Raw genomic sequence first — 20,499 nt, forward strand, 5'->3', positions numbered from 1 at the left:
GACAGACCTATTCGCCACATTAATTTTTTAATAGTTTAAGTTCAAGTTTCCAAGTTTATTAGGTTTTAATATACCGACCATCAAATAAATATCTGGCCGGTTTACATTACAATAAAAAATATAGATAAGAAAGAGGAGTTAATATATTCAATATTTAGAAGTACAAACAGTGTATATTAAAACATAAACAAGACAAACTTGATTGTGAGGGAAGAGGTTTGTGGAAGGGTAAAGTTACATTGTTAAGAGAAAAGGGAGAAAGAGGGAATGGGAAAAAAACATTTGGGTGGGGAAAAAGTCTTTTAGAAATAATTTTTGAAGGTTAAATAATTGAAAATAACAGAGAAGTAGATACTAAACTGAAATAAATGCATCGCGGAATAGAAAAGTCTTTAGGCCTATCTTAAATTTATCCAGTTGTTGTCGTCGCGAAGAGGTTGTGGTAAAGAGTTCCATAGCATTGGAGCAGAGACAGAGAAATTTATTTTCCGTGTGTAGTAAAAATTTTTAATAGAGGGGATCAGAAGGAGATTTTGATTCATTTTAAAAATCATAGTGCATTAACAAATAAACATATATAAATAATACAATAAAAGCACTTTACACTAACAAGTATACCTAAATGAACATTTTAGCCCTCCCATCCCTTTAATTAATGCTCTATAAACTTAACTCTTCAAAGCCTATCAATAGTGTTATGACTTTTAAAAAATAACCCTATAAATCCCCACCCCGCCCTCTCACCCTGAATGTGTATAATAAATGAACATTAATAAGATCAATCTTTACAATAAGTCATCAATGGTTCCCAAACCTTTGAAAATTTCTTATAATTTTCCTGCTATACAGCCAACATCCATTCCATTTTAAAAATATGGTATAAAGACTCCCACCAAAAATTATAGTTTAGCCTATCCCAAGTTTTCCAATTCATCAAAATTAATTGTATAGCAACCCCTGTCATTATATATATAAGAATTTATTATTGTGAGCTGAAATTTGATTTTTGGCTCTCATCATTGTACCAAATAAAACCGTATCATATGTTAAAGCTACTGGATTATCTAATAAATTATTTATTTGATTCCAAATAGAGCTCCAAAATTTGAGTATCAGTGGACAATAAAATAATAAATGATCTAGCGTCCCTGCTTCAAGATGACAATGCCAGCATCTATTAGATTTAGAACTATCTAACTTATGTAGTTTAACAGGGGTCCATAATGCTCTGTGTAACAAGAAAAACCAAGTTTGTCTCATAGATGCTGACACTGTACATCTTATCCTCCAAGTCCAAATTCGTGACCATTGAGACGCATTAATCTGATACTTTATCTCAAGGCTCCAAATTTCACGAAGACCATTTTTGGGTTTTTTATTCAGAAAGCCAGATATTAATTTATACCATTGAGCGGCCTGGTGACCCAGGAAATCTGTCTGGAAGCATAAGATCTGCAAACTATAATAGTTTTTAAAATTTTGCCAATCAGGGAACCCCTTCTGAATGGCCTGCTTCAACTGCAACCATTTATAATTTTGAGATTTAGCAATATCAAATTTATGCGGCAGTCGTAAAAAATCAAGCAGTTGTTCATCTAATGTCACATCATCCAGAGTATGAATGCCCGCCTTCATCCAATGCTTCCAGAAGACCTTAAATCCACCAATTTGAATCTTGGAGTTCAGCCAGAAGGACTGACATGTAGATTTATGAATTGGAATAGATGTTAAATTATTAACAAATTTTAAAGTTTTCTATGTATCAAATAATATTCTATTGTCCCTATATAGTCTAGGAAATTTGACACTCAAGACATGACATAGCTTCAGCGGAAACATGAGTTGATATTCTAATCTTAACCAGCCCCGAAGACTTTCCATGAGATCCGAGAGGATCCAATACATAGCCTGACACATAATATAGGCTTGATGATACCTATAAAAATTTAGGAATTTTACTCCTCCCTCTGCAGTTGATTTTTGTAAAGATACTAAGGCAACTGTTGCATTTTTCCCCAGCCAAATAAATTTGATAAGAATACTATTCAACTTCTTGTAAAAGGACCCCTGAAAAAACACTGGAATCATACCCATTTGATAACAAACCACAGGCAAAATCATCATCTTAACTGTTTGAACTCTCCCCCACCAAGACAAATGTAATGGGTTCCATTGCTCACACATTTCTGAGACCTTAAGCAATAAGGATCTTTCACTTACTTTTACTGTTTCATCCAACGTCCTTTGAATCCAAATACCCAAATACTTTATACCCTCTGCTTTCCAGACAAAAGGGAATGTATCAAATAAACCTTTTAGACAATGCACATTTAACAGAACCTCAGATTTACTCCAATTTATTTTATATCCAGAAAATTTCCCAAATTTGTCTATCAGTTCTAGTAAATGTGGAATGGTAATTTTAGGATTCCTCAAATGAAGCAAAATGTCATCTGCATATGCAGAGACCTTATATTCCCGACCTGTATAAGGAATACCTTGAATCTCCCTTGTTTGTTGTATAGTCAATAATAAGGGTTCCAGAACAATATCGAACAGCAAAGAAGATAACGGACATCCCTGTCTAACTCCCCACTCCACATGAAAACGTTCTGAAAAAGTATTATTAATATATAATCTTGCAAAAGGGGAACTATACAAGGATTGAATCATTTATGTAAATCCAGATCCAATACCAAACCAATCCACTGTTTGATACAAGAAGGTCCGAATGAGGCCCCCCTTCGTTCTGCAGAGCTTGGCTTCCTGTTATGACACTTTCTCATGCGCCCTCTTTAACATCTGTAAGCACTTTTTTTAATCTTTTGAATTTGGAATGCATTTTTTATATGAATGAGAAAAATAAATATTTGGACTTGGATGAGGCTGAGCTGAACAGGACAGGTTTTCTTTTCAGTCTACGGCTTTGGTTTTAGATGACCCTGGATGCAGAGTCTCACACATACAGCAGACAGGAGTTCCCTGCTTTTGATTAAAAGAAGACAGAGCAGCACCTGACAATAGCAGAAAGAATTTATGAGCACTGTACAATGATGTAGGATTAATGAAAGCAAAAAGGATTTAAATTAAAAACAAAACCAAACCAAACACACAGGGAACATGAAAAACAAATTGGACCGTCAGGAGAAATTGCTGCAGATTCCTGTATGAGGCTGCCGCTGTAAGACACAGTGCAACACTAAGCAGTACCCATGCTTTTTGGCAGTGCGAGAATGTGACCCTGATCTCTGTTTGACATGTGGAGCTGTTTGACATTGGGACTGCAAGGTCGTCTCCTGTAAGAGCTGCAGCATTCAGCGGGGTCTAAAAAAGTATATGCTGCTGGCTCCTTCAGATATGACTGGATGTGGAACAAATGCACCAATATAAAGAAGGAATTGAATCTTCTTTAAAGGAGACCAAGGGCTATTCTTGACAAACTTCAAAATGAAATCTCATTGATCTTATTGATATATATATGTGTATAACATAGGATAACTGAATAGAGGGAGATTTTAGATTGATTTGGTACCCTGGAACCTTCTATTTATTCCCTGATATATGTTTTTAAAATTTCAGGTGTCAGGTCTCATTGCTGTAAGTTTGCTTAATAGTTTAATAGAGGGGTTTTGATATGATTTGGATGAATTTCAAGGGTATTTATTGGTCATATTATTAAATATATTTGTTTGAGCAATTTCATTAATGAATTTCCACATAGGTAGAGAATGAACTTTATTTTATTGTTTTAATTCTATTAATTATTTGTCCATTTCTTAGAAAATATTTATCTATTTATTTCGGTATTCATGAAATTTTTAGTTTACAGGAGTTGATTAATTGTAATTGTATAAGGGGAGGTAATGCGTTAGGTTGCCTGGGGGAGGGGTATGGTTGCTAGTCTAAATATGTCTTCAAGCAATCATATCATAAGGGGGGTAGGGAATTGGGGGAGAAAAGGTTTTTTTAAGGGGTTTAGGACTTGTATTAAATATAGGATGTATTTGCGTGATGTATTTGGTATATTATTTTGGGTTCTCTTCTTTGAAATTTTGCAATGAATTTTTAATTATTTTCTTTAAATGTTAATGGCCTCAATCATCCTGTCAAGAGGAAGAAAACACTCAATTTTTTAAGGCAGCAAAATGCGGATATATGTATGATACAAGAAACTCATTTGACTATGGGGGAATCTATGAAACTAGAAGGAGGGTGGGTTAAGCAGTGTTTTTTTTGTGCCGGCTGTGGGGAAGAAAGCGGAGGTGGCTATTTTAGTCCATAAGAAATGTTCAGCTGTATTTAATATTATTTCTGCAGATCTTTCAGGAAGGTGGGTTCAGGTAAAGATGACCTTGGGGAAACATGTTCCGACGCTGTTCTGTGTCTATGCCCCTAATTCGAATCACGCGCAATTTTTTAAGACTCTTCAACTGGTACTTCTGCCACTGGCTGCCTCTAATCTAGTGGTAGCTGGGGACTTCAATGCTGTTATGGATCCATTGTTGGACAAATAACCAGGTAGGATTTTTAAATCAATGGGACTGGATAATTTAGTTCAATCCTGTGGGTTAAAAGATATTTTAAACGAAATAGCCCCCATAAAAACCCGCCAAATCAGAACCACAAAGCAGGAGGGATGGTTTGATGCAGAACTATTACAGATGAAGAAGGACCTTAGAAAATCGGAAAGAGTATGGCGAAAATCAGAAACCCAGGAACACAGAGATGCCTGGAGACTCAAACTAAAAATCTATAAAAACCTGACCAAAGAAAAACGTAAAAAATTCTATTCACACAAAATTGGTGACTTTACAAACAACAGTAGCAATCTCTTTAAGCTAGTCAATGACCTTTACTACATCGAGACACTCACCAACAACCACGAAGATTCCACATTAACCGCAAACACCTTAGCTGATTTCTTCATCTCCAAGATCCAAAAACTAAGATCTACTCTACCTGCCTCGACTAATCCCCTTGAGCTTTTCCCCATTCTTACTGATACCAGCATATACAAACCAGACCAAGGGTCCAGAGCAGATCTATACTGGAACCAATTCAATATACTGGACTGGGAAACCTTCAATAAATTCTACAACAAATACTCTAACTCCTTCTGCAAACTAGATACCTGCCCTCCAAATGTCATGAAAACAGCACCCATCCATTTTAAAGCCAACATGTTATCCTGGGTGAACTTTCTACTTTCCTCAGGATACTTTCCACCTGAGCAAGGCCATATTATGCTAACCCCAATCATAAAAAACACAAAAGAACCCCCAAACACCCCTTCTAATTACAGACCTATCGCTAGCATCCCTCTATTCACCAAAATAGCGGAAGGGATAGTTAATGCAGAACTCACCGCTTACCTGGATAAATTCAACATACTATGTGACAATCAATCGGGCTTTCGAACCGACCACAGCACTGAAACCATTATTGCAGCCTTATTCGACTACTTGCATACCCTCTTTAGCCTGGGCTCCAGCGCCTTGATCCTTCAACTCGACCTGAGCAGTGCGTTCGACCTAGTAGACCACAACATTCTCCTAGAATGCCTGACCCACATTGGCATCTCCGACCAGGTCTTCAGATGGTTCCACGGATTCCTACAAAACAGATCCTACAGAGTTCGCAAAAACGATTCCTCCTCATCTACCTGGGTTAATTCCTGCGGGGTGCCGCAGGGCTCCCCCCTGTCCCCCACACTATTTAATATCTACCTCGCCTCCCTGGGGAACCTCCTTCAAAACCTCAAACTCAAATCCTTCATCTACGCAGATGACATCACAATAGTCATTCCACTCACCACCTTCTCCCCAGATCTTCTAGCCCACATCACAAACATACTTAATCAGATAGAACTCTGGATGCAATCCTACAGATTAAAACTAAACCCGGACAAAACAAAATTCTTCCTAGCCTCCCCCAATGAAAAAATCAAAGTCTCCACAATCCAAGTGAAAGGCTTGGTCTTCCCCCTCGAACAAACATTAAAAATACTAGAAAATCACACCGATCTCACTGTCAAGAAATGCTTCTCGGTGCTCTGGAAACTGCGCACCATAAAAAAATACTTTGATGACTCCTCTTTCCGCCTTCTGGTACAATCCTCTGTCTTGAGCGTACTAGACTATTGCAATATCATTTATCTGAGCTCCACAAAGAAAACCCTCAGGAGACTAAAACTGATCCAGAACACTGCCATCCGCCTCATATTCGGCCTGAACAAATGGGACCACATCACACCTTTCTACCACCAACTGCATTGGCTCCCCTTCGAATCCAGAATCCTGTTCAAATTCGCCTGCTTCTGTTACAAAACTGTTTTTGGCCTATTACCTAGATACCTCAATCACCATTTCACTCTGAACCACACCAACAAGAAATCCCGCAGAATACAGCTGTTTGTCTTCCCATCCCTAAAACTATGTCATTTCAAAAGATTTCTCGACAAAACCTTTGCTTACCAGGCAGCCAAGCTGAACCCCTGGCTTGCCCAAATGATACTCGAGGCTCCCTCTTACCTTAGCTTCAGAAAACTTCTCAAAACGCACCTTTTCCGTGAACAGACCTTTTAATCCCCCTTGCCCCCTTTTTTCTCCCCTTTCCCTCTCAACCCCGCCCCTTCGGCTGTCCCTTCCCCCCCCCCGATTTCATCTCTCTCTCGCTATATCATATCTTACAACCCTCCTCCTGTATCACCGTTTAACCCGACCTAATCCCTTCAAAAAAGTTCCCCCCCCCAACCTTCATTGCCTGTATCTTTATCAAAATTTTGTAAATCCGTGTGCTTTCACGGACCTTAATTTAATGGATGTAAACCGCCTAGAACTTTACGGGTATGGCGGTATACAAGAATAAAATTATTATTATTATTATTATTATTATTATTATCTGGCGAATTCTCCATTTTAATGCTCGGGAGTTTTCCTTTTGCTCCCAGGTTCATAAATCATTTTCAAGAATAGATTATGTATTTGTATCAGATCAATTAGTTCAACAGGTAACCAAAGCTGGCATAGGCTCAATTGTTTTATCAGATCATGCTGGAGTTTGGATTGAATTTGAGGAACAAGATTATAATAGACCTTTGTGGAGATTCAATAATACATTGCTTGCAGATTCTAATTTTATATAAAAATTTCAATTAAAAATGAATTAACATTTTCAAATCAATGCCTCAGAGGAAATCTCTTTAGAAACACTATGGGATGCTTTCAAAGCTACCATGAGAGGGCAAATTATCTCATATTTGGCGCATGTTAGGAAACAACTTAAATTGGAATTCTCTAATTTGGAACAAAATATTAAGGACTTAGAGTCACAATTGGCCTTGAAATGGGAACAAAATACTTTGCAGGCCCTCTTAAAAGCTAAATACAGATATAATGAGATTTCCTTTCAAATGGCTAGAAAAGAGTTATTTTCTCAACAAGCTCTGCTGTATTATGGAAACTTGAATAAAGCGGGAAGAGTATAAGCTAATTATCTTAAAGCTAAAAAAAGGAAAATAAGAATTGTGGCTATCACAGATGAGAATGGGGGAACTCATTCTCAAATTGGAAATATCTTAAAACAATTTTAAAAATATTATAAAGGTATATATTCTCCTGAGCTTTATTCAAATAAAGAACTTGAGGGTTTAGAGTTCTTGAAGTTAATTAAAGGGCCTAAAATTCCCGAGCATATAAAAGGAACTCTTGATGCACCTATATCAATGAAGGAACTACAAATAGCATTGAAGTCCCTTAGAGTTGGATCCACTCCAGGTGGTGATGGGTTCATTGTAGAGTTTTATAAATCATTTCAAATTACCCTATTACCTCATCTATTAAAATTATATCAGGCTCAACTGACTAAAGGTTATATTACAGGTACTATGGCAGAATCGTTAACTATAGTTTTGCCAAAGCCAAATAAAAATCCTACGTTGGTTTCAAATTACAGGCCTATTTCTTTGATTAATGTTGACGGAAAGCTTCTGGCTAAGTTATTGGCTTTGCGCTTGGCCAAGGCTCTCCCTTATATTATCAGTATGCATTAAACGGGTTTCGTTGCTCAGAGACATTCATCAAACAACACTAGATTGGCTTTTCACATGTTAAATCTAACAAAAACTATGGAAGATCCAGCTTTCTCTGTATCCTTGGATGCAGAGAAGGCCTTTGATTGTGTAGAATGGACCCTCATGTATCAAGCAATGGATTGGTTTGGTATTGGTTCTGGATTTATACAAATGATTCAAGCCTTGTATAGTTCCCCTTATGCAAGATTATACATTAATAATAATTTTTCTGAACATTTTTGTCTTATAAGGGGAGTTAGACAAGGCTGTCCGTTACCTCCTTTGCTTTTTGACATCGTATTGGAACCCTTGTTATTGGCTATTTGGCAGACAGAGGAGATACAGGGTATTCCTTATACAGGTCGGGAATACAAGGTCTCTGCTTATGCAGATGACATATTGCTTCATTTGAGGAATCCTGAAACCACCATTCTGCATTTACTGGATCTGATTGATAGATTTGGAAAATTCTCTGGTTACAAAATAAACTGAAGTAAATCAGAGGTTCTTCCACTAAATGTATATTGTACAAAAGGATTATTTGATACATTCCCTTTTCTTAGGAAATTAGAGGGTATAAAATATTTAGGTATTTGGATAAAAAGTGCACTGGAAGAAACTATGAAAGTAAATGAAAAATCATTATTGCTGAAGGTCACAGAAATGTATGAGCAGTGAAACCCATTACATTTGTCTTGGTGGGAGAGAGTCCAAAGGTTAAGATAATGATTCTGCCTGTAGTCTGTTATCAAATGGGTATGTTGCCAGTGTTTTTTAAGGGGTCTTTTAACAAGAAATTAAATAGTATTCTGACAAAATTTATTTGGCTGGGGAAAGCAGCAAGAATTGCCTTAGTATCTTTACAAAAGCCAATTGTGGAGGGTGGGGTAAATTTTCCCAACTTTTATAGGTACCATCAAGCCTATATTATGCGTCAGGATATGTACTGGATCCTCTCTGAGCTCATGGAAATTCTCCCAGATTGGTTATGGTTGGAATGGCAACTCATGTCTCCACTGCGATTAGGTCATGCTGTAAGTATCAAAATGCCTAGGCTGTATAAGGACAATAGAATGGACAATAGAATTTTATTAGACATGTGGCAAACTTTAAAATTTATCAATAATTTAACACCTATTCCAATCCATAAATCCATGTGTCAGACCCTCTGGCTGAACTCCAAGATTCAATTTGGCGGGTTTAAGGTCATCTGGAAACATTGGATGAAGGCAGGTATACGGACTTTGGATGATATTATATCAGATGGTAAGCTGCTTGATTTTTCACGATTGCAACACAAATTTGGGTCTTAAATCACAAAATTATAGATGGTTGCAGTTGAAGCAGGCTATTCAGGAGGGGTTCCCTGACTGGAAAAATCTAACTAATCAGCATAGTCTGCTAGTCTTATGTTTTTTCAGGTGGACTTCTTAGGACACCAGGCCGCTTAGTGGTATAAATTAATATCTGGATTTTTGAATAAAAAACCAAAGACTGGTCTGCGTGACATTTGGAGCATTGAGATAGAGCATCAAATTACTGCGTCTCAATGGCCACGTATTTGGACTTGGAGGATGAGATATATGGCGTCGGCATCTATGAGACAAACTTGGTTTTTTTTGTTACATAGAGCAGTTTGGACCCCAGTTCGTTTACAGAAATTAGATAGCTCTAAGTCTAATAGATGCTGGCACTGTCATATTGAAGCTGGGACATTAGATCATTTACTATTCTATTGTCCATTGATACTTAGGGCTGATTTTACAAAGCTGTGCTAACGGTTTTATCACGCGTACAGGATTAGCAAGCTCTAGCCGGAAATCTACCGCCTGTTCAAAAGGAGGCAGTAGTGGCTAGCATGTGCGGCAATTTAGCGTGCGCTATTCCATGCGTTAAGGCCCTAGTGTGGCTTTGTAAAAGGAGCCCTTAGTTTTTGGAAATCCATTTGGGGCCAAGTGAATAATCTACTGGAAAATCCGGTGGCATTATCATATGACACTGTGTTATTTGGTACTTTCATGGGAGCCAAGAGTCAAATCTCTTCTAATAATAATAAACTTTTGCTCATCATGACAGGGGTTGCTATACAGCAAATTATGAAAAACTGGAAAAATTGGGATCGTCTGAATTATAATTTTTGGTGGAATTAGTTATGTCAAATCTTTAAAATGGAACGGGTAATAGCCATACAGCAGGGGCATTTTAAGAAATTTAGGGATGTTTGGGAGCCATTAACAAAATATTGTACAGAATGGATATTACTTTTTTCCCTTTGTTCATACACATCCAGGGTGGGGAGGGGGGAGGGAATATTTTCTGATTTATTATGCTTAAGTATAATTGTTGGATATAAGGGAGGGGGGATATTTGATGTGAGTTATATTTTGATGGTATATTAAGTGATGTTAAAGTATAAATGATTGTATCTTATGTTACACTTGAAAGTTTTAAAAATGAATAAAGATAAAAAAAGAAACTCTAATAAATATGATTACAAATAATTTGTTGGTTTGTTCCAAATACTATGTGGATTATATGTCCCAATAGCTGCAATTTTTGAACATGACATGAAAGGAGCAGGAGGAGAAAAGCACTCTGATCTTAATGTCTATATCAATGTACAGTATGACAGGTCAAATGCTAAAGACTGTTCAAGCAAACTTAAGATACGATGCAACAAAGCACACCATGTTGGCACACCTGCTGGGGAACATTTCTTGAGACCAAAACACTGCACGGATGGTTTTATGTTTAGCATCATGAAAGCAATCTAAGAGTTAAGACTTAGGAGCTTAAAATGATCAGATACTTTGGAAGTGGTGAGAAAAAAGAACCCTGCCTTATTCTATAACAAAGCACTTAAAAATCAGTGCCATTTGTGAACTTAAATTTAAAGAATTCCACCATCTATGCACATAATTGTACACTTGGAGGTGCATCATTCTCACTGCAAAAAACTCCCCAACACCTACATGTCCTGTCTTGTCTGTCCAAATTAGATTCTTCTGATCAGGGACTGTCTATTACATGTTAAATGTTCAACACTATGTATATCTTTCAGTGCTATAGAAAAGATAAATAGTAGTAGCAGTAAATGGCAGTAGTGCTATTCTGTAATTATGTGCTACAATTGCTAACTGTGTAATTGTTAGAAGGGTGTTTACAGGGTGGGACTGATATTTACATGCACAAATTACAGATTACTATAATTTGAGTGCATAAATGTGTGTACCTAGATTTAGAAGTGCCAATGACAACTTATAGATTACTAGTGTAAGTGCCCTTGTGGAATAGATTCATTGCCCACATTATCCGAGTGATTAAATGGAGGTGCTTGGCAACACAATCGCCTCTTAAATATCTGAGCTTTGCGAGACATGATGAGCCATATACTTCTATTGCCTGTCACCTTGTGATCACTCCTCAATTCCCTCTCCTCCTCTTTCATTGGAATGCATTTGAAAATTCATTTATATTTCTGAATTACCATCATGTTCATTTGATAGGTCCAGAAAGCTAGTACTGAAATGTATTGTGTTATTCTAAAAAACAAAAGGGTATTACATTATAAATAGTTTTTCTTTTGGTTTTTAAGCATTATTATTTCTGCAAATTCAAGTGGTCTAACATGGCAATTACACTACTTTATCCATGCTTTCTTATAATTGCATCACTGAGCCTGTAGAGTACTTTGGCTATATCCTTCTGATACCAAGATTTCTAATTATTTCACATATTTCTGAAACAATTAAAGGCTGATTTTCATCTTTGTACAAGTGATTATTTTCTTCCATATCACTTCATTATTGTTGCATTATTCTAGCAAAATTGCTATTGTTCTAATCTCTGGTCATCATGCAGAATGCATAAAAAATTGCATTGTCCACAACCAAATTACATTCAAATACAAAATTGTGGGGCACGCAGGAAGGTGTAATTGAATTTCCTGGGTACAGAAAGAACTAATACCAGCTCAGTCCAAATTAATTTTCATCTGACATTTTTAGACAACCAGTCTCCTAGTCTCACAAGACCCTTCTGCAATTACTTACAATTCTCTGTAGCCACAATACAAGAAACTGCAATAGTCTAAGTAATGGAACACTGTCCTGAAGCTAGCCTTACTCAGAGCAGATCAAACTTGCACTTGACACAAAGGCTACAAAAAACACAAAGGCTATAAAAACATTTTTATAGCCTTTGTTTTTTATAGCCTTTGTGTTTTTTATAGCCTTTGTGTCAAGTGCAAGTTTGATCTGCTCTGAGTAAGGCTAGCTTCAGGACAGTGTTCCATTACTTAGACTATTGCAATTTCTTGTATTGTGGTATTACTGAAGAAGAATGTGGGAGATTACAGCTACTCCAGAATATGGCTGCCAGACTAATCTTCCGACAAAGCCAATTTGAAAGAGTTATCCTGCTCTTAAAGAAATTACACTGCCTATGCATAAGGAAGAAAATTCAATAAAAAATTGCAAGCTGGTCCACAAAGCCATTTTTAGGAAGAATTCCATAGGACTAATCTCGGGCATCATTGCTACAAACTCTTTTTTCAACTCATGATTGATGCTATGCTTTACAGTAAGTTAGATTTCCCGTCACCTTTGAGTGTACACCAAACGTTGTTATATAAATTCACTTTTGCATTACAAGGCTCCTAAATTTTGAACAGCCTCCCAAAACACCTACACCAACCAGACACACATTACAATTTTAGGAGAATCACACCTCCAGCAAGAGTAATTGTCATAAACGTAGGCTCTTTGTAAATCCTGATGCAGTACAAAAATCCACTTATACCTGTTCTACACCACTTAGGATTTTGTAGACTGCAATCATATCTCCCCTTAGCCCTAACCTTTTTAGTCTTTCCTCATACAAGAGGAGTTCCATCCCCTTTATCTTCTTGGTTGCTCTTTGAACTTTTTCTAGTGCCGCTATATCTTTTTTGAGATAAGACCACCAGAAATGAATACAATACTCAAGGTGCGGTTGCACAATTGAGCGATACAAAGGCATTATAGTCTTGTCAGCCATCTCTTTTCTAAAAATTCCTAGCATCCTGTTTGCCTTCTTGGCCACCGCTACTGCATATTGGGCAGAAGGCTTCAGCATATTGTCTACGATGACATCCAGATCCTTTTCTTGAGCGCTGACTCCCAAGGTGGTCCCTAGCATCCGATAACTATGATTTGGATTATTCTTCCCAATGTGCATCACTTTGTATTTGTCCACATTGAATTTCATCTGCCATTTGGATGCCCAGTCTTCCAATTTCCTAAGGTCCGCCTGCAATTTTTCACAATCCGCATGCATTTTAACAACTTTAAACAGTTTAGTGTCATCTGCAAATTTAATCACCTCACTCGTTGTTCCAATTTCTAAATCATTTATAAATAAGTTAAATAGCACCGGTCTTAGCATAGATCCCTGCGGCACACAAGTATTTACCCTCCTCCACTGAGAAAAATGGCCATTCAACCCTACCCTCTGTTTTCAGTCCAATAACCAGTTCTTAATCCACAATTGAACATTGCCTCCTATCCCATGACTAATTTTCTCAAAAGCGTCTCATGAGGAACTTTGTCAAAAGCCTTCTGGAAATCTAGATATACTACATCAACCGTCTCACTTTTATCCAAGTTTATTCACACCTTCAAAAAAGTCAAGCAAATTGGTGAGGCAAGACCTCCCTTGGATGAACCCATGCTGACTGTGTTTCATTAAATCATAAGAACATAAGCATTGCCTCTGCTGGGTCAGACCAGGAGTCCATCGTGTCCAGTAGTCCGCTCCCGTGGTGGCCCCCCAGGTCCGTGACCTGTAATTGGTCCTTACCTAAATTGTTCATCCCCTATTCATTTAGTACCTGTACCTATACCATTCAATCCCCTTCTCCTTCAGGCAATCATCCATCCCTTTTTGAAGCCCAATATTGTACTCTGCCCTATCACCTCCTCTGGGAGTGCATTCCAGGTGTCCACCACCCTCTGAGTGAAGAAGAACTTCCTAGTGTTCGTTTTGAATCTGTCTCCTTTCAATTTTTCTGAATGCCCTCTTGTTTTTGTTGGCCCAGTTAGCCTGAAGAATCTGTTCTTCTCCACCTTCTCTATGCCTTTTATGATTTTATAAGTCTCTATCATGTTCCCTCTAAGTCTCCGCTTCTCCAGGGTAAAGAGCCCCAGCTTCTCCAGCCTTTCAGCATACGAAAAGTTTTCCATACCCTTTATCATCCTTGTCGCTCTTCTCTGTTTGTCTACATGTTTCAAAATTTTATTTTTTGTAATGTTTCCACTATTTTGCCTGACACAGAGGTATCCTGTAATTTCCTGAATCTCTCCTGGAACCCTTATAAAAAATCGGCGTAACATTGGCCACTCTCCAATCTTCAGGTACTAGAGATGATTTTAACGACAGGGTACAGATCACTAACAGCAGATCACAAATTTTATGTCTGAGTTCTTTCAGTACCCTGGGATGTATACCATCCAGTCCAGGTGATTTGGTATGTCTTCCAGGTTCACCGAGATTTCTATCAATTCCTCCATCTCATCATCCTTCAAAACCATTTCCAGTTCAGGTAGATTTCTTACATCTTTTTCCGTAATGACCAAACAAAGAATTCATTCAGTCTCTCCGCTATAGCTTTATCCTCCCTGAGCGCACCTTTTACTCCTTGATCATCCAAATGTCCCACGGATTCCCTCACAGGTTTTCTGCTTTTGATGTACCTAAAAAAAATTATTACTATGAGTTTTTGCCTCTTTGGCAAGTTGTTCTTCATATTTTGGGTTAAGCTTTCTTTATCAATGCTTTGCATCTAACTTGCCAGTGCTTATGCCTCTTCTTATTTTCTTCATTGGGATCCTTTTTCCATTCTTTAAAGGATGTTTTCTTGGCTGTAATAGCCTCTTTCACTTTGCCTTTAAATCATGCCAGCTCTCGTTATCTCATCTTTCCACCTTTATTAATATGTGGAATACATCTGGTCTGCGCTTCCACAATGGTATTTTTTAACAACATCCACACCTGGTTTACAATTCTAACCTTTGCCACAGACCCTTTCAGCTTCATTTTAACCATTTTCCTCATTTTAGCATTTTTGCCCTTGTGAAAATCAAATGCTGCTACAGCAGATTTCTTTAGAGATGTCTCTCCAGTTTTCAGCTCAAATTTAATCATGTTATGATCACTGTTTCCCAGCGGGCTCAACACAGTTACCTCCTATACTATGTCCTGCATTCCACTAAGGACCAAATCTAAAATAGCTCCCCCTCTTGTCAGTTCCTGGACCAGTTGCTCCAAGAAGCAGTCATTTATGACGTCAAGAAATTTTACCTCCCTTGCATTGCCCAATGTAACATTTATCCAGTCATTGTTGGGGTAGTTGAAATCAAAACACTCAGGGCTCCTTTTATCAAGCCGCGCTAGCGGTTTAATGCGCATATCGCACGCTAAACCACCGGCCCTCCCTTGAGCAGGTGGTAGTTTTTAGGCCAGCACAGGGATTAACATGTGATGAAACGTCGCGCGCGTTAACCCCACTAGCGCGGCTTGATAAAAGGAGCCCTCAGTATCTTATCCTCATTCAGTACAGGAGACCAGTCAAAAACTATGCTATTGCTACAGGCTAAGCCACTAGACAGCTTTCTTGGAGACTCAAAAAAATTGGAAGAAAAAAGGCCTCATATAGACTTTATATGGCCAAAATAACTCCCAGTTAGAAAATTCTTCAAACTATTCTTTATTAAAATCTCCAATTAGCATAGTTTTTGACTGGTCTCCTGTATTGAATGTGGATAAGATACTGAGTTTTTTAATATTTAAAACTTATATATCCTCTAATAGACCTTAGGGTAGTTGAAATCACCCATTATTATACTGTTACCCAATTCGCCAGCTTTCCTAATCTCCAAAAACATTTCTTCATCTGTCTGCTCATTCTGTCCAGGGGGATGGTTTTATAACCCCACTCACATATTCCTTCCCTTCCCACATGGAATTCCTAACCATATGTATTCCACACTGCTATCTGTGTTGCTCAGAATGTTTATTTTTTTTAATTCAATTTACTTTTTAACTTATAGCACAGCCCCCCTTCAATTTCATCTATTCTATCATTGTGATATAATTTGTACTCAGGTAACACAGTGTCCCATTGATTGTCCTCCTTCCACTAAGTCTCTGAGATGCCTATTATATCTACCTCATCATTCAGTGTTATATACTCTAACTTCCCTACTTTAGTTTTTAGACTTCTAGCATTTGTATACAGACACTTCAAATTGTAATTTTTTCCTTGCATCTACACGCTGCTGAGAAGATAACAGAGATAACTTGACATTTTTACTCTGCTTCCCTCTTAAACACTCTTGGTTTTCTTTCACCTTTTTTGAAACCTCTCTGTTGGACTCTCTAAATATTTTGATTCAAAGGTATCTTCAAGGATACTCTACACCGAACCATCTGATCTTGGGTGACTGTCGGCTCTTCCCCATCTTAGTTTAAAAGCTGCTCTATCTCCTTTTTAAACGTTAGAGCCAGCAGCCTGGTTCCATCCCAGTTAAGGTGGAATCCATCCTTTCCTAGAAGGTAGCCCAGTTCCTAACAAATCTAAATCCCTCAATCCTGCACTATCATCTCAACCATGCATTGAAACCTCAGAGCTCTGCCTGCCTTTTGGGTCCTGCGCGTGGAATGGGGAGCATTTCTGAAAATGCTACCCTGGAGGATCTGGATTTCAGCTTTTACCTAAGAGCCTAAATTTGGCTTCCAGAACCTCCCTCCCACATTTTCCTATGTCATTAGTATCTACATGTACCAAGACATCCCGCTCCTCCCCAGTACTATCTAATATCATATCTAAGTGACGCATGAGGTCTGCTACCTTCGCCTCAGGCAGGCAAGTGAGCAGCCAATTCTCCCGCCCACCAGTCACCCAGCTATCTACATGCCTAATGATTGAATCTCCCACTACAACATTTCTACTTCTTCAAACCTGTAATTCATTAGTTCATGAATACGGGTTAGAAATCTTAGTATAAACTCCACTGAATCCTTGTTGAAACTTGCAATATAGAAGAAAATGTATGGAATTCTATGAGCGTCTAGAACACTTAGTGCTCTGGGCCGCAGTAGAAACCTCTACTGTGGCTTAGTAAAAGGAGGGGGGGTTAATCCTCCATTGTTCCAGTACAAAATATGTACCTTCATATATATAAACCACTTTGAATGTGTAACCACAAAAAAGCAGTATTGAAATCCCATTCCCATTCTGCTCCATTCATTACCATATTATTTATTTTTGCATTCTTTCCCCTACCATATTACCTGATGCGATTTGTAGAAAAAGAGACAAAAATTTGTAAACACTACCCACAGCTTCTGCCACCCATTGCTGTTTTTGAACTTTCTCAGCAGGTTTCCAGATAACTGATTCTGAAATAAAGAGAACAAAAAAAGGCACATTTTAAAAAAGTTACAAAACAATAAAACTACTAAAATATCACCCAACACGAACCATACAAAACAAAGAATACAAGATGACTGACAAAGACAAAGCTTCAACAAAAAGAAGTTGAGAACTTTTAGTATGTAAATATTTTCCTACCATGTTTAGGAAAATGTACAGTATAATGCCAAACCTGTACTGCATTTAGTATGAGGTGTAACTAATTATCTACTGCCATCTTGTGTATAAATTGTTAATTTCAGATAATTTACCTACTTTGATTGAATTATTATCTAGCCCAGACATGGGCAAACTACAGTCCACGGTTCATATCTGGCCCATTTAGTTTTTTAATCTGACCCGCTAACTGCGAGCCCTACATACTTTCCTCCAGAGCAGCAGCGTTGGGTCAGCAGTACTCTAAACAAACTGCTTCGTGACCTTCTCTTGTCGGGGAATTCCTTCTGCTGATGTCATCAGTAACGTGGCACACGGAAGGCCCCGGAGAAGGCCACGAAGCAGCCTGTTTAGAGTGCTGCCGGCCTGACACTGCTCTGAAGGGAGGTATGTAAGACTTGAGGTTGGCGGGGTTTGGATGGGAGGAAAAGATGGAGGGTCAGCGGGGGTTCGGCTGAGCGGCAGAGGCAGGAGCTCAAGGGTTCTGCTGCACAAGGGATGGGAGGAAGGGAGGGAAGGATTGAAGCTGGGCAAAGGTTCTGTTGCACAAGGGATAAAAAGATACTCATGGTCCAACCTCTGTGGCCCACGAATTAAAAAGTTTACCCACCTCTGATCTAGCCTATAACAGCAGTATATAAGAAATCAAATATCAGAAAACAAAATGCAATTCTGTAGCATCATTCAAATAAGAGAAATTAACTTTTTAAATGTCTAATGCTTCTCTTCTGACTTGTGCACCAATGCATACCTCTCTAGATGTTTACAAAGTGCAATAAACTATTCATTTGGTTTAAGTCGTAAGATTGTGGTGGTATAGAAAAAATAAAGTTATTATATGCTAGATTTTTGAAAACAAAATCAACAAACCAAAAAACTTTACCATGGTCCTTTCATTTTCTTAACAATCTTACCGATTTGAATTTGCATCAGCTTGTTAGTTTGCCTACTCACTCTGCAGAACATACTTTGGATTGAGTTGCACCTGCTAGTTTTTCCTCTAGCCTCATTTTTTGGGGGTAATTTTCAATTTATTCCACTTTCATAAACTGATGGTTTGTTTAGTTCTTTTTTCTTTTCATTTCTGTCCAAACGCCAGCCAGGTGAGTTGAGAAGAAAGCTGTCTTCTATAGATATTTTTTCTTTACCATCATTTTCTCAGCTTTTTCCAGAGGATTCTGCTACTCTATTCTATTTAGGATTCCCTTTTATGTAATACATTTGATGAGCTTGCTCTTCTTTGTTTTGTTGGACCTCTACAGGGAAAAATAAACTATGGTATCATAGTGAGCTTACTCTCTTGAAGCTTCAGGTATGATGGGCAGAACGCTAGAAATATGTGTGTAGAACCCAATAGCAATTTTACAAAGCAGAAGTCATAAAAGCCCACCAATGGCCCAGCTCTTGAAGGAAGTTCTTTCTAAAACCTTAGCTAGAATGCATGTTACCTACCTGTGCTTTAGATCCTATTCCTTCAAACTGGCTTAAATAATCCTCTCTTGATCTTTTACCATTAGTTGGTTTCACATTTATTGGCTGATGGCATTGTCCCCAATTCATTTAAAATCACAATAATCCATCTGATACTTTAAAAACCTGGATTTGATACATCTGTTCTGGCAAAGCGCCAGCCAATTTCTAATTTCCCTTTCTTAACAAAAATTACTGATAAGGAAAAATTATGTTCTTAACTGTTAATTTTCTTTCCCTTAGACGCAGCAAATGAATCCAGAGACCAATGGGGATAGCCCACATCTACCAGCAGGCGGAGATAGAGAAACTGATTAACAGGTGGTCCTATTGGCTGGCACTCCTCCTGTATATCCAGTATAGCTCCTTGCCCAAGCATCCGTAACCATCAATAGGCATAGCATGTAAAAAACTTCTTTCCCATAACAAATCTCAAAAGGCAATAATACAGAATACAACCTGCCATAACAACAAACTTCGAAAGTTGCCAAAGAAAAAACCGAGAGACAATATCCAGAAAGGGTGGGGCTCTGGATTCATCTGCTGCGTCTAAGGGAAAGAAAATTAACAGGTAAGAAATAATTTTTCCTTCCCTAGCAACAGCAGCAGATGAATCCAGAGACCAATGGGATGTAGCAAAGCAATCCTCAATCTGGGTGGGAAGCAAACGCCGCTTCCGCAACAACCGAAGCACTAAACACCCCTACCGCATGCGCCCCCACAGCCAACCAATAATGCGGAGAAAAAGCAGTCTCGGAAGACCAAGTAGCCGCGAGACAAATCTCCTCCAAGGAAAAAATCTCTGGGCTGAGCCAAGAAGTAGCCATAGCTCCGGCGGAATGGCCATGAAGTTCTTTCGCCAACTGCTTCCCTGCCAGCAAGCAAGCATAAAGAATGTCCTCCTGGACCCTTCGAGCGATGGAGGCTTTGGACGCCGCCATACGTTTGAAGCGTCCCTTGAAGAATACAAAAAGGAGATATAAACAACTAAAAGTAGCGAGAAACCTAGCTCGCGGAGAACGCTCCGCACGTACCAAAAAAATGCAGTGAAGAAAAGCATTGCTCCCCATTTCTCCTCCCAGGAAGAAGGAAGGAAAAGTGAGCGTGACATAAAAGAAAGTATGACACCCCCTAGAAAGAAATTGTGGCACCATCCAAACTGATACCCCAGATATCGGGAATCAGAAATAGGAATCCCCGCTGAACAAGGCCTGCAACTTAGAAAACTGCAGAGCTGAAGCCATGGCCACAAGAAACCCCATGTTCAACGGCACAGCCCTTTAGAGTCCCAAAAGAGGTAAACTGCGAAGAAGTTCGTGCAGAGTGTACT

General features: G+C 38.4%; 1 protein-coding gene across 3 annotated transcripts in view; it reads right to left on the bottom strand.

The window, feature by feature from the left end:
* The window catches only part of FARP1 (FERM, ARH/RhoGEF and pleckstrin domain protein 1), a 541,848-nt gene that overhangs the window by 11,538 nt on the left and 509,811 nt on the right, over positions 1–20,499 (bottom strand). For all 3 annotated transcript variants that reach the window (XM_033949732.1, XM_033949731.1, XM_033949733.1), the window contains one exon: positions 17,402–17,509. In XM_033949732.1, coding sequence (XP_033805623.1) covers positions 17,402–17,509 — 108 coding nt within the window. The remainder of the gene's footprint in view (positions 1–17,401; positions 17,510–20,499) is intronic.

This window comes from Geotrypetes seraphini, chromosome 6 (assembly GCF_902459505.1).
Source record: "Geotrypetes seraphini chromosome 6, aGeoSer1.1, whole genome shotgun sequence".
NCBI classification, from domain to species: Eukaryota; Metazoa; Chordata; class Amphibia; order Gymnophiona; family Dermophiidae; genus Geotrypetes; species Geotrypetes seraphini.